Raw genomic sequence first — 19,467 nt, 5'->3', positions numbered from 1 at the left:
AAGGATCCCTATCACAGTCTCAAAATGTAATCACCTAACTCCCTTGTCATTCATCATCACACAAAAAAATGCACTTACCCTCTTTCTGGTACCTGAACAGCACAGCTTTAAAAGTGGGCATTTATTCTCAGTTGGTTGAAAGACTTGCCCAGTTAGTTCTTCCTAGGCAGGAACTACCTTTAACATCGAAGAATGCCCATACAAGCCCATACAAAGATGAAGTATTTTAAAAAATCCTCCTGGTGATAATTGCTAGGCAGTTTTACCTAGCTGACTAGAATAAGGTCTCATAACCTAGTACTTTGGAGAATTTAGGTAGGAGATGTACAGCCAAACCGTGATCCTAAAAGTAGGGGAGGCCTATGTGGCTGAGAAGCACAGAAAACACAGAAGCAACACCCACCGGACGGAGGGTACTTGGAACATGTCCCATGGAGCTGGAGTCTCCTCCAGATGGACAACAGTGGACTAAGACTGTCCTTGGCAAGTGGCACGATGGTACTGGCTACAGCAGTAGCTGCACTATGTAAATTCTGCAGCGTGCTCGCCACTCACAGGGTGGATAGCCCCACCTCAAAAGGCAAGCTAAAAAGAAGTCCTGGAAAAGGAGGAAATGCTATCTGACCTCATTAGGACAATTAGAAGCTGCTTTGCACTATGCAAACATACCATTGGACGGTGAGTAATGCAAAGACAAACATGTTTTGGTAAAAAGAAAGATGTCCCAGAATATAAAATTTTAGAAACCATGCATGTACTCAGCAACTTCGAGTTTGAGACCTCAATTCGCTCTTCAAAAATTACTTTTTCTTTTCAAAGTTTTCTCCTTAATATTGAAACATTAAAGAGGGACTTCCTTGCCTGGGGAAGACTTGGAAAAACCCCAGACCTAAACTAAAAGCAGTGATCTTGGCCAGCAGTTTTCTGGCTTCCCCTTGCTATTATTAAGTATCCTTCTGTTTGACTAAGAATTTCTCCACCTCTCACAAGCCATCTTTTTTCTTTCTGTATCCAGAAAAATCTGAAAACCATGTGTTTATAATGAGCCTGTTGCTATGCAAATCATTAAAACACATTACAAAAATCTTTCCTTTGAGTCAGGAGAACATAACGGGGGAAGATGAACTGCTAGCAAAAGTCCCTTTGCTGAACAGAAAAGCGGGTGGGCAGAAAGGAATATGAGAAGCAAAGCAAAATGGAAAAAATTATGGTGGTCCCATCCCCTGAGTCATTTTAACCAACAGGGGAAAACAGTCTTAAAGCCCCAAGGTAATATATCTTACAGTTTGGAGTGGGGTTAACACATTTAGTGGTTCTTAATCTCTTTAATTCCTATGGTTTCATGACTCACCCCCATCTGTCTACTAGTGTGTCCTTCTTTTCACCAGTTTTTTCACACTTCTGTAATAACATCAAGGGATTTCTTCCCCCCCCCCTTTTATTTGTACTTCTGTGTATACTCTTCTTTTAATATCTTTTGTCTTCTCATTCAATTTTCACCTTAAGGTAGGGCCTGAATTGTCCATTTCTTCTCCAACACAATCACGGTATCTTGCAAGTTTTCCTCACTTATGAAGAGACTTGCTCCTCCCCTAAAACCATATCTAGCAGATGAGACACATGTGTCAAATTAATGTCAAAAAAGCAGTGCTCTCCAACGTTCTAATTGAAATCAACTAGACTTGATAATTTTAATGAAGTTATTCACTTTACTAAACAGTTTGCAATCAATATCATTCTCAAATTTTTATTGTGTTGTTCTGTATTAACCTACAAATTTCCAAGGATGGGATTGTCTGGAGACAAGAAATGATATTGACACCTTTTAAATATACTTCCTTTTACCACTATGTGTCTTCACATATATATACACATATGTTCACATACACACCACCCAAAAAACCAGGGTATTAATCTAGACTCTTTGTCCTTATTCAGAGAAAAAAAATGGCTGTTCATGACTAATGCTATAGAACCTGTTTTACTCTGAAGCAGAAGTAGCCAAACCATTGCAAACATGTGTTGGGTGAAAACAAGTTTGGTTGGCTACAGACAAAGGCTTATTTTTTAAGCACAGATGGTTGAATGGTTGCCTCCTCCAACGGGTTGCCTGCAAATGAAAGACAGATTTCTGCTTCTAATCTATGCAAATATCTTACTCTGCAGGGCATCACAAAGACTAACTGTTTTGTGTCAGACACTGCAGATCCCAGGTGCTCTGAGAGATGCCAAAGCCCATCTCCACCTGAGATGCCTGTAACTCAGATACCAGGCTGATGACTGGAGAGTTAGTCATTAACCCGCTCCTAATGAATGCTGTTGGGCCCTTCTGTGAAACATTCCTCTGGAATCCTGCCCCGCCACCACCGCTTCCCCTTGGCTGCTCTGCCTGGAAGGCAGTTTCAATATTCAGTTCGGACTTCAGATGCTTCTAAAACCTCCCAAGAAGGTCCAGATTCCCAAAGGCTCCTAAGTAAGGACTGTTAGTAGCATTTTTCACCTTGTGTGTTCAGCTCATCTATTCATGCCTAACACCAAACTCATAAAACTCGATCATTTAAAAATATTATTCTGTCCAAACCACATCTCCTTTATACTTAGTCCCTACACCTACGACCCACGGCATGCCTCGGTGAATCACACCTAGGTCGTTGTTGGTGGCCCTCAACCTTCCCAGGTACATGTAATTCCCCTTTTCATTTCCTTCTATCAACTTTCCTTTCTATACAACACTGCTTTCTCTGATTTCTCCATCTCCCCAGCTTAAGTCTTTCACTTGATCTGACACCCCTTGGCACATTCCAGCTTGAGGGCCCCTTGGGGGCAACAAAAATTTCTGCAACACTGACACACACACACACACACACACACACAAACTTCTCCATGCTAATCCAGCTCTTAACTTTAAACAGCCTTTGCCATAAAGAGCAGGTTATACCTGAAATCTACATAGGTGAGTTCCAGTGTTTAAATCTAAAAACGTCTTTTCAAAGTTTTAAGTTTTTTCTTTGTTAGTGTTTCTGACCAAATTGACGGTAACAGAGTTTGCTTCAAAATCCTGTGTTGGAAAACACTTCTTCCCCTCCTTATTAACCTTTATCTTAAATGAACCAGGCTAACTGAGCAAAAAGAAATTCTTAAAAAAAAAAAAAAAAAAAGGAAAGAAGTCCTTCCTGATCCCCACGCTCAATAACCACCACCACTAAAACTTCTTACTCTATTCCTCAATCTTGGAGATTTAAATACCTGCTGTTTTAATTTATGAATGCAAATATTGATAGTCAAATACTGCAGCTTTAAGTTTACTTACTTGGAAAATCTAAAAACTGTAAAGAGTTTTAGAGGTTAACTATTTCGTGGATTCCCAAGTTTGGATAAGTATCAGAACCACCGGAGTAGTACTATTTATTTTAAATACATCTTCTTGATCCACAGCCCTAAACACTACAATTCAGACTTCTGGTATGGCTCTAGCATCCATATTTATCATAATGCTCTTGTAAGTACAACATGGCAGGCCCTGGTCTGTTGGAGAACCAATGATCTATTCCAACACCCTATGCAATATGGCGGCCTCCTCTACAGGGCACCACACAGGCTACCTAGCTTACATGACAACATTCAGACACCAGCACTCTCACCCTTTTATGTCTTGTTGTTCCATTTTTATATGGCTTTTAGTTACATGGAGATTGTGTTCCTATGTTGAGCCAAAGTCTTTCAACTCCTTGAAACTTCACTTACTGTAGGCTCTAACTTTATGCTCCAGAGCTAACACAGTATTCCCCCCTCTACAAAAGTCCTCAAATATCTAAAGGCAGCTATTGTGCCCCTACAAGACTCCATTTTTCTAAGCTTAAACAATCCTTTTCCTTTAACTTCATGCAGTACAATTTCTGAGTTCCTCTCCATTTCAACTACTCCCCCTCAACAACAGGCCTTACGAAGTTAAATCTGTCTAAAGTAACAACACTTCATTTTTCTTACAGACTCAACTTTTTTCAATATGTACTAATTTCTAGTCCGTGCTTCACCCTCATCACTCAACTTGCATTTAATGGTCTGAGAGCCAAGAATCAGCAAGTACTTATTAACCCAGTGCTGTGTTCCTAGCACTATGTCCAGTACCCAAGGAGGATTTAAAAGTACCAGCGGAAATTGTCCTATTTTGGGGAGTTAATAATTTCTTATACAGGAAGGACTTGAAGAAGTGAAATAACTTGAAAACAGTGCATGATAGAATGCAAAAAAGAGCTTTAAATGAATATCGCATGAAAGACTGAACACCAGGTTTTCAGGGCCAGACTGAGCCAACTCGTGGCCTCTGTTTGCAGATGCACTATCTATGGAAGAGCAGCTTTTAATTAAAAAAAAAAAAACAAAAACAAAACAAAACAAAAAAAACACAATATTACCATAAAGTATGTATCAAAATTTCAAGAAATTTATCCTTAATTTCAGAAATTTAAAATCCAAAAAGTACACAAGTGAGAATCAAGTTGAATACTGTTCTTTCTTCTAAGCATGTCAGTGGCATTGCTTCCTAAGCACTCCGAATGCCAAGCTCTGAGTAAAAGGTGCAGAGTAAAGAGTTTATGTGATTCCCTTTCCTACTGCAAATACCCATTTGATGAGAAGACTCCCCGGGGAGTTTAATGGAAAACTCTGACTGATAAGTGAGCTACACTAACACCAACAAAAATGCACTTGTTTCATTCACTGAATCATACTTTATGAACTGATACAAATACCTCACTTACAGATGAGAGGGGGGAAAACATCACTTCAAAGATGACAGGTGATTTCTCCAAGGTAAAGCAGCCTAGGAGCAACTGGGTGAGACCAATCCCCAGGTGTCCTCTTATCTAACAAAGGACAATCAAAACTCCTGCACTGTCAACACTGCCCTCCTTAATTTTACCTCCATCTTGAGTTACCGTCCCAATCCTTAAATACAAAGTTTGATGGTACTTTGTGTTTGGGGATATTCTGAGGAAAAGAGTGGACAAAACAGTATAGGTGAAGATTTTTTATTAAATTCTAGCATACCTAATTTAACCTATAGTCTCCAGCTAATATTTCTATGCCATCAGACACGAAATTCTGCCTGGGTCAGGATCACTACAGGGAACTGCTGGGGTTGGCTGCATGGATTCAACCAAAATGCTAAGCTGCAAAGCAACTAGCAAATAATCCACAACTATTCCCCTCTCTCCTTGTACACACACCCACCCACCCACACACACTCTACATCAACCAGCTCATCTACTTCATTGGAAGCTTCACAGTTAGTCCACACCCTTATACGGAACACAGGAGGAAAATGCACCTACCTTGTGGCCTCCTGCTGAAGCCATGACACATTTGGCACATAGAACATGACTCCAAAGAAGAGCAGAGGCTCATTAGCGAATTTGTCCAGATGTTTCTTCAGAGGTTTCTCCAGCTCCACCCATCGTGCTTGCTGGCTCTTGCTGAGAAACCAAAGGCCAAAGTAGTGCGTCTAGATGAAAGGGGAAAATAGCATCAGTTCATGCTTACCACAAGCGTCCCAAGACCACACAGGAAACAAGACTCCAGCACCTTGTGTCACCTTTGCTTCCCCAGCCCATACACAAGGCTCCAGCTTTTCCTTTCTAACTTTGGGACACATTAAAAGAAACCGTATCTACACAATACTGCAACCTACATTGAGTATCCAGCGCAGTATTTGTACCCACTGCTGCTGTTTGTGTCTGTGGATACCAATGCACCCACATTAGGTAAAGGGGAGTCATGCAGGGTTGGGGGGACTGGGCTATTTTTCTGAGATCTGAAGGCTGACTTTCCTGTGTGCCTTCTGAAAGCCTCACGATCTCACGTTGAGCATGCTGGCAGAAGTCAACCCAGTTCTCACACCTGCAGCAAAGTAACTTATTACTCAACACCTAAGACAAAACTTTCTGCCAACTGAAAGCTTGTGCATTGTAGAACATTTTCATACAGTACCACATTTTAACCGAAGATTTTTTCACTCTTTGTGAGCTTTAGTGCAGTATTATACTTTAAACAGCATCGCCCTCTACCATTTTGTTATACATGAACTGCAGCAAATCTCTCCCCGTCTCAAGCTCTGAGAGTGGAGGGCGCTCGCTCCGCAGCTGCCACCGGAGCCCCTGGTGGCTGCTCTTGGCAGATTATGGTGGGATTTGATAGATGAAAGTAAGATTTTCACCCTTAGACTTGAAGCCTCAACCAGTTTAGTTGTGAACAACATGCTAAATGATTAAAACAAGTACTTTTATGCACCCAGTCCTGTCTTTATATTAATTCATGCTAGGATTTCAGGATTAGCACAACAATCACCAAAAAATAGATCACTGCTTTTGAAGATTCTTTTATATTTCAATTACAGCCTAGAATGGCTTGCAGCACACCTGGAAATCTGCCTTCAAAAGAAGGTTTTCATTGCAATGTTTAATTTCCAAAGGCATTCTTACGCTGACGTTCCCGGTCCAGCTGGCTACCCGCTTCAATATCACCCCAGAGCCATCCCGACCACAACCCAACCAAACTCTCTAGCGACGCTGTGACTCTGATTTTACTAGAAAACCAGACGTGCCCTTGCCTACATAAAGCTGCAGACCCAGATGCTTTAAAGGATATTTTAAATAGATTTACTTTCAGAGGGGAGTAATTATTTAATCAGCTTTCCTCCACGATGTTCCAAGGGGCAAGTTCCCATCCGAAATCTATGCATTTCTGGAGCAACAAAATGCCCACAACCAGAGCCAAGGTTATACTAAACAACTTAGATGAACTTGCTTGAGTGAATCCTGACCCTGTTGTTCATTTCCCAGCCTCGGTAGTCCACGAGTTGTGCTGATGTGATGATACAGAAGAAATGAATTGTGGCTGAATAGAAAGAAAACAGGCTTCAAAGTCAGTTCACCTCCCAGCTTTTGCCCTCACTCACTGTCTCTGTAACTTGACACAAGTTACTGGGCCTCCCAGACTGGCAGAGGTTTCTCATCTGTAAAATGGGGAGGATGATTACAACCGTCGCCCACAGGCTGTAGGGGGTGTGTGAGGTATTGCCCGTCGATCACATGCATGGGACACGGTAAGTAACTACTTTGTAAATGATGCCGTCTGCTGCCGCTGCTGCTACTGCTATAACTATCATCATCATCATCGCTGGTAAATGAAAAGCAGGCAAGCCTCGTGAATCTTTTTCATCAGTGCTACTGGCATCCCTATGAACCCTCAAATTAGACAACAGAGGTTATCTGGAAGTAAATGAGAACAAGCAGGCAAAAGTAGAAGCTGGAGTATCCACAAGTAACAAATATTTAAAAGGTGTAAGAAAAAAATAATCACAAAGCTGTGCCTCCCCTAAGATTCTCTTGAGAGTCTCACTATAGGTATTAATGGGACACTGAACATCACTCGGATGCTGTCCTTGGGGATCTATGATAGAGGCTTAAGCTAACGCTGAAATGAGGTAATCTGGGGACTTAATTCAACGAACTTGTCTGAAAAGGGTCCAAGGCAGTTCTGCATTACACTGAATTCCTTTAGCACAGTGCCGTATACGGGTATCCACTGTATTTTGGATGACTAGGAGTGAGTTTGCATATAATAAATTAGGAAATATATGTAAACTGTAATTTGCTACATAATTATTGTAGTTAGAAAAGAACTCTTTTATAAGCATGAGTGGAGGAAGGGAGGGCAAGCTTCATGATTAACAGGCTAACCATGATTTACTTTTGACATTTGGGAGATACTTTTATGTATCTTCATTCAAATTAGTAACATTCAAATTACAGAGAGTCCACAGTAACTGCGTAAACATTCTACAATCAATTTTCAGAAAAAAATTAAAATTCTTATTGTTCCCGTGCCTTGAAGGCTACTAGTTTAAATTTCCTTTTCTCATTCTCATCCATCCAGATCATTAAACCAGGCCAGAACTCCTCTCCAGAAAACACCCAGAGGAAGAATATAAAATACACATACACGCAAATGCCCGCACATGGCACACAAACACTCCCGCACACACGTGCATATGCTGAAAAGAAAGACGTTGAGGTGCAAGAGAAATGGTGGTCAGTTAATAATCTTGAACAATAATTAATTTGATACAGCTCGAAATAATAAAGTAAACCGCTTCTAATAGAAAAACCTAATTCATGGCATAAGTTTTTTTTTTTGTTGTTGCTACGATACCACATCTTCCACAGGACACAGAATATTTCAGAGTGACTCACCATGCCATGATCCAGTGAAAAAATTACACAACGACTCAAGAAATGGGGTTTTCCGTGCAGGTGGAATTGGCAGAGGCTGGCGATGTGGAGGACACAGTTTCTACCTACTCCTGGCCAGAATGTCCTAAGTTTAGAAGAAGTTCTGAATTCAGTTATCTAGCAGGAAGGAAAGTCCACTCAAAATGAGATCCCTTCGCCCACACTTTTTTTTGTTTGTTTTGTTTTTTTATTTTATTTTATTTATTTATTTTTTGAGACAGAGTCACACTCTGTAGCCCAGGCTAGAGTGCCGTGGCGTCAGCCTAGCTCACAGCAACCTCAAACTCCTGGGTTCAAGCGATCCTCCTGCCTCAGCCTCCCGAGTAGCTGGGAGGACTACAGGCATGCGCCACCATGCCCGGCTAATTTTTTCTATATATATTTTTAGTTGTCCGGCTAATTTCTTTCTATTTTTAGTAGAGACAGGGTCTCGCTCATTGCTCAGGCTGGTCTCGAACTCCTGAGCTCAAACGATCCACCCGCCTCGGCCTCCCAGAGTGCTAGGATTACAGGCGTGAGCCACCGCGCCTGGCCCCACACTATTTTTTGAAGCTACACCCAAAGTAACCTCCATTCACACCCTACTTCTCTCATTGTTCCTCTAGCTGTATCCCTACTCTGGAGGAGAAAGACCCTGCCTCAAAGTCCCTACACTGCTCTGCTCAAGTATACAATACAGCACAAGTTTATTCTGTCCTGTCTATACAGTGCCTCACAGGAAACGGAATCTGAGCCTAAGTGCTCATTTCAACTAACGTGTGCACCAATCAACTTCCTGTGTATTGTCCAAGGGACTGTTAATCCCAGCTGAGACCACACCAGGCTGGTTCATAATTAACTTGCCAGTTGAAACTAGCTCAATTCTGGAAGCTGAGCTTCACTGCTGAACACTGCCACATGGCTGAGGAAAATGTGGTGTGATTCCAAACAGAAACCACCTTCTCCATGACCAAGACAAGAGGATCTCATCACATTACCTGAATAAATGCCTGAAACATTTGTTTTGTTTATGTCTGAGGCATCAAATGTAAGCCAGGCCCATCTCATCCTCATGATAACTCTGGGCAAGGTATAAATTTCCTTTTATTTCTCTAGTTTCATTAAGAAAACTAGAGCCGACAGCTCTGGTGCCATGAGTTTTGCAATGAGTGTACCGCCATGATGAGAAAAGACGACAGAAGAACCAGCTCCCAGTGACAGGAACCACATCTCTGGACTAATTTTGAAAAATGCACTACAATGAAACAAAGTAGGGAAAACCACATTAAAATGTCACCTTTATGTGAGTAGTTTTCCCCATTTATTGAGTTTAACAGAGGAAGCATAAATTTATGCATGTACTCAAAAATTGCTAAGTTTCATCAGTGACAGATTGGTGTGTGAATACTTTAAGTGTCAAAGTGACCATCTTTTGGGATTTTGAAAAGATTCTAGGGAATAAAGGTCCTGAAAAATAGTTTCAAGGGCAGGAGGGTATATGGGAAATCTATATACTTTCTGCTCAATCTTGCTGTGAACCTAAAACTGCTCTAAAGAAATAAAGTCTACTGAAAAAATAGTGTGGGATGTTTTTCATTTGTTCACCCCCACATTAGCTATTAGCAGGAAAAGATTTTTTTTGAGGGTTTTGTTTTTCCAGTTTTGTGACCAATGGCATAGCTTTAATGCTAACTATTCGTAAGGGTTACACACACACTTTTGGCAATTACTAGGGATTAAACCCATGATCTTATCGCCAGCATTTTGAAGAGTTAATCATCCAGAAGCAAAAGTTTAAAATATCTTGCATTAAGTTGTCATGGGTCGCCTGTCTTACCCGGTATTTCATTGGTAAATTAAGAAATAGTTGGTATGCCTCCACATAAAATATGAGTTACATACAAGCAGGAAAAGTTTCACTGAGGCATGGAAAATACTTCAAAAGAGGACTAGAAGCAGACTCTGAAACTGTACCGCATGCAATTACATTCCAATGGCTTTGGAAAATAAACCACTGTACCTCAGTTGGATAACCGTAAAAAACAACTTGTGTGTAATCAACCTCTACTCTGGGTAGGTCCGAGATTTCTATAACTGACACATCTATAATTAACAACTGCACCATCTTAATTTTCCTGGCCAATCTCTTCATAAAAGTACAGGAAAAGAAACTGCAGAGTAACAGACCTAAGAAGCAAACCTCATAGCCAAGAAAAACCACTCTTCTGAGACTGTACAGCACACTCAGAATATACAGAAAGATGAAGATCTACAAGTTAAGACTGGGCAACATTTTACCCACAATCTCTAGACCTAGAAAATGGAGGCACAAGTGCCAATACATTCTAGGACTGAAATTCAGCTAATAAGATTTCACATTATAATTTTTACAAAGACAAACAGCAATACAAAATTCAAAGAATAGAAATCTCCCCCCAGCTGTCTACTTTTAGTAGATTCTTAATCAGTGTTGATTATTTTAATCCTCTGCAAATATACATACACATAGATGTGATTAAGCAAGCTCTAAAATACAGGAGAATTCCACCATCACCTGGCAGGGTCAGGGAATGAGGTGTTCCATTTAATGGAGAACCCCCAAAATCACATATAAATTACCAACTGTCAAAAGATGAGCATAAAATTAAACCACAGAAATATCTTTAATGTTAGTTAACTTTTCTTTGATGATAGGAAATGCATAAGATTCTGTATCTTTATAATCTCTAGCCATTATGAAAATAGCTAAACGTGGAAAATTTCTACTGTAGTGATAGCTTTAGATAAACAGCTCTTAGTAAAGATGAAAGTATAAACTTGAAAAAGACAAAGGAGATATATTAAAGGATAACCACCTACCCTATGAAATGATTACGGATTTTTGTTTTGTTTTGTTTTGTTTCATAGGCTCCTTTAAAAACCACGGCTCATAGTCTATCCTTAGGAAAGACCCAAGAGTTATCAAATTTACCATTCTCCAGAACTCTGCATTTCCCAAAGGCAGTTCTCTAGCTCAAATAGAGTTTAGCAGAGAAGTGTATCTCAGGTACCTTGTTAAATTATTTATCCCTCCTCCTTTTGTTTTTATATTAAAAGTTGAGTCAAAGTTATTCCTAAAAGAAATCACTCTAGCATATTTTTACATTTTATTAGAATGCTTTATATTATTACTATTAACATGGTCTTCCTTGCCTTTCTTAGAACAGCACTCTTTAATAGAAATATAATGTGAGGCACATATTTAATTTTAAATTTTCTAGTAGCTACATTTAAAAAGAACCAAAAGGCAAAATTACTTTTAATAAATTTTATTTAAAATGTTACGTTCAAAATATCATTTCAACCCGTAATCAATATAAAAATAATTAATGAGATATTTTTCCACACAGTCTTCAAAATCTGATGTGTGTTTTACACTTACACATATCTCAGTTGAAACTAGCCACATTTCACGTGCTCAATAGCTACATGTGGCTACCATATTGGACGGTACAATCTTAAATTAATAACTGTTCAAGGAATTGAAAGACTTTGCTATTTTGGCTCAATATAAGATCTCTGTTTCTAATAATTAAAGCCATCTAAAAATGGAACAAGCAGACTTATAAAAAAAGGCGAGGGCCCAGTCTCTGGAAGTGTCATGGCAGAGGCTGGAGAGCCTGAGTGGTGTCTTGCGAAGGAGGCAGCCATATTGAGTACTTCCCATGTGCCAGGCACTGCGGTACCGCACCAACTTTGCAAAACTCTTTGAATCCTCCCAACTCATAGAGGTGGCCGCTGTTACCAACTATCTAAGACTACATAGCTAGTTAGTGGCAGAGCCAGGATTCAAACTCAGGTAGTTTGGTCCCAGCTCCCATTCCCAGCCACTAAACTCTGCTGCCTCTCCATGAACTTATTTTCAAAACCTGAGAATTTGTCATAAATAGTTTTAGCTATTTCTCTCTTAACCTAGGTCAGTGATTTTCAAACTGAGACGGGCCTCTAGATGTCCAATCTCCTCTGTAAACAGAACAGCTCCATGTTGTACGTCGATGTGCCATCTAAGATTTCATCTGGGGTAAAGGATGAAACCCATTGATCCAAATATAACGATATTATCAGAATTCTGATTTTCTGAGCCTTGTGTATCTCTTGAATGTCTTTCTTAATAGAGTTCCCAGCCAGAAACTCATGCCTCATTTTTTCCTGACCTTTAAAACAACTGAAAATTTTTTTTTCTGAGCAGTTCACTTTATGTCCTTTTGCCAGGATTATTACTATATCCACTGGTGTCTCAGTTCCACCTCTGCCTCCCGCCCCATCCCCGCTCTTTTCTCTATTGGGTTCTTGTCCTAATAGGCCAGGTGATCACGTCATGCTCCTCCTAGAAGTCCTCTGATGACTTTCTACATCACGGTAGTGTTTTGTTCCCCCAAACCATTCAAAAGAGTATTTACTAGAAGGCTAAGATAATTGTGAAACACTTCGGGAAATGCTTTTTCCTTTCTTTTACTGTACAACTTAGGAGAGTGTTTCCCAGTGCATTTTACCACAGTCCCTGTCCTCCCACTGCACACCTCTAGGAACTGGGACGGTGCAGTCAGCCTGGCTGGGTTTGAACCAGCCCCACAACCTGCCAGCCCAGCTGACTGCAGGCAGGTCACCCTAAGCTGTGGTCTTCCCATCTGTAAAATGGGGACAGCAAGAGTAGCGGCACCACAGACATGTTATGAGAATTAAATAACTTGATACATGGAAACTGCTCAGCATGGTATACGGTATATTAAACGGCAGCGATTATTTTAATTATGTATTGTGACCTAGTTTAGGAACACCATCCGACAGGACCCAGTTAAAACTCCCTAGCCAGACATACCAAACCGTTCAAAAGCAGACTCCAGCCTTCCTCTCCACACTCTCCTCCTCTGCCCCTCCTTTTTTTTTTTTTTTGCTATGAGCCCCTCTACACACACAAACAGATGAGTGCACCCTGAACTCTGCCCTTCCCTGAAAATACCATGTTCTTTCCTGTTTCTGTACCTCGGCATGAGCTGTTCCCTTTGTTTCTTGTTTGTTCTGTTCTCTAAACTCTAGGGTTTCTGGGAACAGAGACCCTGTCATATTCAACTTCCCCAGAGCTTGACTATGTTTGCTGACCACGTGAACCAGGCCTGGGCTCTTCTGAATGCCACGTTAAACAGCAGCACATCAGTGCATTTAAAACAGGTCTGATTCTCAGAAAGTCTACCATACAGATATATGTCATTACACATCTGTCCGAACTTATAGAAGGTACAACACCAAGAGTGCACCCTAATGCAAACTCTGGACCTTGGGTGACAATGACAATAACAAATGTACCACTCCGTGGAAGGATGTTTACAGTGGGGAAAGCTGTGCGTGTCTGGGGAAAGGAGGGTGCATGGAAAAATCTCTACACCTTTCTCTCAATTTTGCTGTGAAACTAAAATTGCTCTAAAAAAATATCAAAGCCTTTAAAATAAAAATAGACTCTATTCAAAAATTTTCTAATAAAGGTAAATGGTAAAACAAATGATGTAAATCAAAAATCCAATCAAAATGATCTTTTTAAAAAGTCTACCATATATCCTTTCCTAAGATAAAGCTATTATAAACTTTAGGATATACCTAAACTATTTCTAACGGCAAAGCCAAATATCCGCTATAATCTGGTTTCCAAACCTTGATATGGACGAAACATTTTGTTATATTTGAGATCGGTTTTCACCTTCTCCTCTAAAGTATCGTGAACTCTATTTGGAAAATAGCCGAAATACAAAGTCAAGGTGTGAGGAGCAGACCCTGCGTTCACCCCTCCTACTTCTGCCATTTGGGTGGAGGATGCGTTTCTCCTTGAGGTGTGTACGTGCAAACGAAGAGCAAAGTATTACTCTATTTTATCTTTTAATTCAGGAGTATCTACAGGATTGATTCACAAAAATTCTTCACTGTTATCTGTCATAAAATGACAGCATAAAATTCAAAAAGAAAGTGATTTACTCTGATGTGAATACACCCATTTAGGGCAAATAAAGTCAGCATCAAATGCAAACCCCACCTTAGTAGTGGAACGTCAATCACACCACAACACACATTCAATAGGAGACTCTGGGTGGCAGTGCTTTATCCTTTGTGACAATATCGTTGTGGGATAATCCCGGGTTGACTTTTGCCCTCTCACTGAGAGAAACAATAGACTGTTGAAAGTACTTATTAACCATCCACATCTCCAGATACCCCTTGCCTCTCACCGTGCACTCTAGCTCTACCTGGTGATTCGCAGAGGTGCCTTCTCAGCCCCCAAGAATGGTGGCTGCTCTTTCACGTCCTTGGATCCTTGAAAATCCAGCTCCCCGTGCTAAAGATGACCTTGCCTTCTTTTCTACCTGCTGAACTCATACGTATCCTTCAAGTCCTGATTCAAAGAGTAAAAGCTTTATTCATCTTTCCCTGAGTCTTTCTCTCCCGCTGGCAAGGCTACGGTGCAGTGGGCCAGACTGCACACTGCACAACTCTAAGGAGAGCCATTGCCTGCCTTTCAGGCCTGCCCCTGCGTTCTATTTTAGCACAGATCACATTCCATTTTAACTGTTTATTTAAAGGCTGGACTCCCCTCCTGTTCTGCACGTCTTGAAGACAAAATTGTACCTTATTTATTTCATTTCACCAAGTCCTAAAACAGTGCCTGGTGCAACGTAGTTGCTCAATATTTTCCTTAATAAAAAACCATTTTTGAAGACTCTCAAATTTGAACAATTATAAATGACTGGACACAGCACTACATGTTTTCCATACAGTATCTCTTTTCATATTTCCAACAGCCCTATGCAGTAAACACCATTCTTCCCACTTCACAGGTGGGAAAACTGATGCTCAGAAAGATTCAGTAACTTTCCTAATGACACCCCGCTAATAAGCAACAGAACCACAATTTGAACCCCAGTCTTAGAAACTCCAATGTCTGCACTTGTAACGACTTAACTACAGGCTACACTGGCCCTCAATGCATGCAAAGAATATTTAGTTGCTCTAATTTGAGTGACTGAAGTACATAAAGGTAAAACCACTGCAGATCTTTGTAAATGGTCTATGATTAAATTTTCCCTAAGAATTTAGATGAATCTCTTGCCCAATCCCAATCTAAGGTATTAAAGGTTTCCCTTTATGCCCATGTACATATGCACGTGTGTGGTTAAATATGTGCCCTAATGTGCCATTAATACTAATACTAATAAGACAAAGAGAGGCAGCTACCAATCAACAAGGTTGGAGCATTTCACACATTTATTCTGTTCTATCAGCTACCAGCTACATACGTGTGCTGTCCAGGACAGTCTGCTGCACAGGAACGTAGACCTCAAAGGAATACCTGATCCCCGAAACCAAAGTACGAACGGGAACAGCAAGGGGACAGAGGGGTTTCAGGTCAAACAGTCCCCCAGGGAAAAACAGCCAACCTGTGGAAGACACCAAGGGGAGAGGAAGACCCTTCCCGACCCCAGTTCCTTTGTAAGTCAGTGGAGAGAGGCCACACACAATCACTTCCAACAGTGGTTGTCACCCCTCTTCTTGTCACCGGTGATGCTGGGTAATGCTGACACGTGGACCCTACAAGAGCCCAGGGCCCGGCACAATGACACAGCTTTTCCTCGCCCTCAGGAGTGTCTGAACCTCAGAGGCTTGCAGTACAGCGACCACTGGGCCACACCACCTTCCCCCTTAGCCAGTGTGACATGTGACTCTCAAGACACAAATGCTCAAATGTGGGTTTCTCAGAAAAGTCTCTTGCCCCGAATGTCCGTTAAGACTGAACGCAGCAGGGCTTGCCTGTCATAAACGGCATACAGCTCGGAGAGTCTCTTCTAAAGAGTAATAACACGACTGTCTAAATGGGTCACCTGAGTTTGCTTAAAAGCAGTCTCACGGACAATGCAAAGAAAACGAGGGCCGTGAGTGAGCTTCAAAGGAACAGAACACCCTGTTTTACGAGCTCCCACAAAAAAGCCTCGCTGGTCACGTTCACTTTAAATGCTTTTTCTCTTTTGCTTCTTTTTGAAGAGGAAAATATAGAAACAAACAAACAAACAAAAAAAGCGGCTACATCCATCTGTACGTGGGCGTTTTCTCCTTGACACGCAGCCAGAATGCCGAGGTACCAGCTACCCACTCCATTGTTTTAAAGAGAGAAAATGACTTTGGTGGGGAGAGTCTCTCATTTTCAACTCCCCCCAAACCCTCCTCACTGGCTGAAACAAAAAGGAACTGCCACCCCGTGCAAGCTTTAGTGCTGTCCTTACTTGTGACATCAGCTCAAGTCCCCCGATCCACTGAAGGTTAAGATCACGCCCGTGCTAAGAATAACAGGATTCTTACAAACACATTGCTTAGGCTGAAAAAACACACAGGTGCGCCAAGAAACAGATGGCTGGTTCCTTTGTTGAGTTCTCCCTTAAATACCCAACACACACACACACACACACACACACACACACGCGCTCTCTCTCTTCCTCTCTTACCTCCCGCAACTCCAGCCTCTGGGCCACAGCCTCCAGGCACTCTTGCCCTGTGCTTTCCACCGACAGTGTGCACTCGATGACATTGCTGTCCAACAGGCGGATACGAGTGACGAAGCAGTTCTTGCTCAGGACGTTGTAGCGCCGTGTCCGGCGGAGCTTCAGACCGAAAGGCATGGCTCTGTGGCCCTCGGACGCCGCCTTCCTGTCCTGGCGCACACGCCCCTGAGATGGCCTTAGCAGTTTCGTGACCGGATGACAACGCTATCACCCGTGCTCCTCCAGGTAGCGAAAAGGGTGTCCATGCCCGGGGTGGCCCTCTGGAAGGTAGCTGCAGACAGAAAAGAAACAGCATGGTCACGCACTGGAAGGGACGCTGTGGATGGCATGGCACGCATTGCACACACGTGTGTGCACACACAGGCACACACCCTCCCTACAGATGAACACCCAGATTCGAAGACCCGCAAGCTCTGTAGCTCCTAAGTGTCTCGGCCATGTTACCTTACAGGGGTGATATGATAAAAGCCACTTTACAATGGAAGAAACAAAGGTCCAGAGAGATTAAAGAACTCACTTACAGATGCACAGTGTAAACAGCAAATCCAAATTCAAATTAATCTCTATCCAATTTCAGTTCACATGCCATTTTCACTATACACAATACTATCTGTAGTATTTTTCAGGATACACAGTACTATCTGTATTGCATCTACAATACAGTTTTTCAGTATATACAATACTATCCTATGCAAGAAAACACTAGAAATAGAATTTGAACACTGGTGAGTGTTCTTTTTTAATTTCTAGATATATCATTTCAACCCCATGAACAATCCTGTGGTGTTGATTTCATTATACTTACGTTACAGATGAAAAAAAGTGAGGTTCAACGATTTAAGTGTCTTAATGAACTTAAAATTTGATCTTGTTCCCCCTCACTCTTTGCAACACTGCTTCTTTACTTTTATTAACATTATTTGCTTTTATTTTCATATTTTTTATAATTTAATTTACTTAGAATGGATGACATAAAATGGTGGGAATACACATTTAATACAGTTAGCTACTTTCCACTTTTTAAAAAAAAAACGGAACTATATCAATTATTTAATGCACTTAAAATTACAAATTTGTCCTTTTTTCAACAAATACTTCGACAGTTAGATGTGGGGAACCACCCTATGTCATCCTGTTCCTTTACAAAATGCTTGATGCAAAAGCCGTGTCACCACACTACAGACAATTTCACTTCCTATTAACTGACACCCTGACGTTCCACCAAATGAAAATGATGACATTATTGCCATGGAGAACACGAGAATGAAATAACAAAAGTGGCTTTACCGTTCCACCCTGAGCCAGCAATGCTCTTGCTGGAAGGTTCATGAAACTTATTCTCTCAAAGAAGCCAGAAATGCCCAGAAAGTTCTGCTGTACAAATGTTCTGGTCTCCGTTAAGCTCCAAGGACTATTTCCTGATCATCTGATTGTTTCATTAACTTGATTCCCTAACTCGGGCCATCCACCCAGGCTTTACGCCCTCCCTCCATCTGCCGACACAGAATTACCCGAGCCCTGGGACACTTGGATATACAAATAGGAATACCTACTCCTTGCAAGAATTCTTAAGTTAATAAATAAAATGACTTCAATATTTATAAACCACTCCCTGCCAGTACCCGTGCCTCACGGAGGTTGTCAGGGCATAACCCTACAACACAGCGAAACACACGCTCCAGACTCCCACAGCCGGTCTTTGATACTTGCCCTTGGCGCATTCCTTAACATGACAGGTATATGTTTTATGATGGCTTAAAATACATGTGCTAGAAACTCTGGCTTGGTAAAATATATTAACATTTCTAAATCACTTTGTGTTGGCACAGAATCGTGTTTAACTCCAAGGTAGGCCAATCTGATCTCTTGATATATACAGAAAAGATATGAGGGACCCACCCAAAAAGTAGGGGTGCAGGGGAGACCAAAATTCATACACAGAGCGCTTAGATGTTTACTACTCACAAATTCCCCTCAACTTATTAAAGCACAGGGCGGAAGAGGCCAAGTTTCAATTCCTACGTTAACCAGAGAGCCTCAGAGAAAAATATTAACATTTGCTCTGTGGGCAGAAGCGGCATTTCTAATCCTGGGCCAGGAACTTTACATTTGGGTGTGTCTTACCATAAACACCTAGGAAAGAATGCAGCTGGCTTGGTACACATTTATTCCAACAAAAACAATCTCTACTACATATTCTGTGGGACACTATTCACAATGCATATAGCTAGTGACATAAAAAGCAAACTTCACAACCATGTGTATAGATGATCACAGTTTTTATAACAAAACTACATAAACAGGAAAAAGACTAAGTTCAGCAAAATTATTTTGGGTAGGGCTATTTGATGATATCAAATAAAACTCTAACTTTATACATTTCTAAATTGTTCTAGCATTTTACAACTGCCTTATATTATTTTTGCAAATAAAGATTATTTTAAAGTACATTCTCTACTGAAAATGGTGTCAGGAGCAATGTCTTTATATTCATGGCTAACAGACAATCTGCCAATATAGCTCCCAGAGAATACCTAGTCTGAGTTTTAAAAAGCTTTTTAAATCTTCAATTTGCAAGAAACTTGCAAGATATGGAATCAACAAAAAAGTTATAAGAAAAC

The 19,467-nt window shown here is 41.0% G+C and overlaps 1 protein-coding gene across 1 annotated transcript in view; it reads right to left on the bottom strand.

Annotated features, from left to right (window-relative positions):
- The window catches only part of PTPN14 (protein tyrosine phosphatase non-receptor type 14), a 138,929-nt gene that overhangs the window by 67,873 nt on the left and 51,589 nt on the right, over positions 1-19,467 (bottom strand). Inside the window, exons 2-3 of the mRNA XM_069459297.1 lie at positions 16,790-17,117; positions 5,334-5,503 (exon numbers count right to left, since the gene is read on the bottom strand). Coding sequence (XP_069315398.1) covers positions 5,334-5,503; positions 16,790-16,963 — 344 coding nt within the window. The 5' untranslated portion in view covers positions 16,964-17,117. The remainder of the gene's footprint in view (positions 1-5,333; positions 5,504-16,789; positions 17,118-19,467) is intronic.

Source organism: Eulemur rufifrons, chromosome 27 (genome assembly GCF_041146395.1).
Source record: "Eulemur rufifrons isolate Redbay chromosome 27, OSU_ERuf_1, whole genome shotgun sequence".
Taxonomy (NCBI): Eukaryota; Metazoa; Chordata; class Mammalia; order Primates; family Lemuridae; genus Eulemur; species Eulemur rufifrons.
This window is presented reverse-complemented; position numbering and strand designations above follow the sequence as displayed.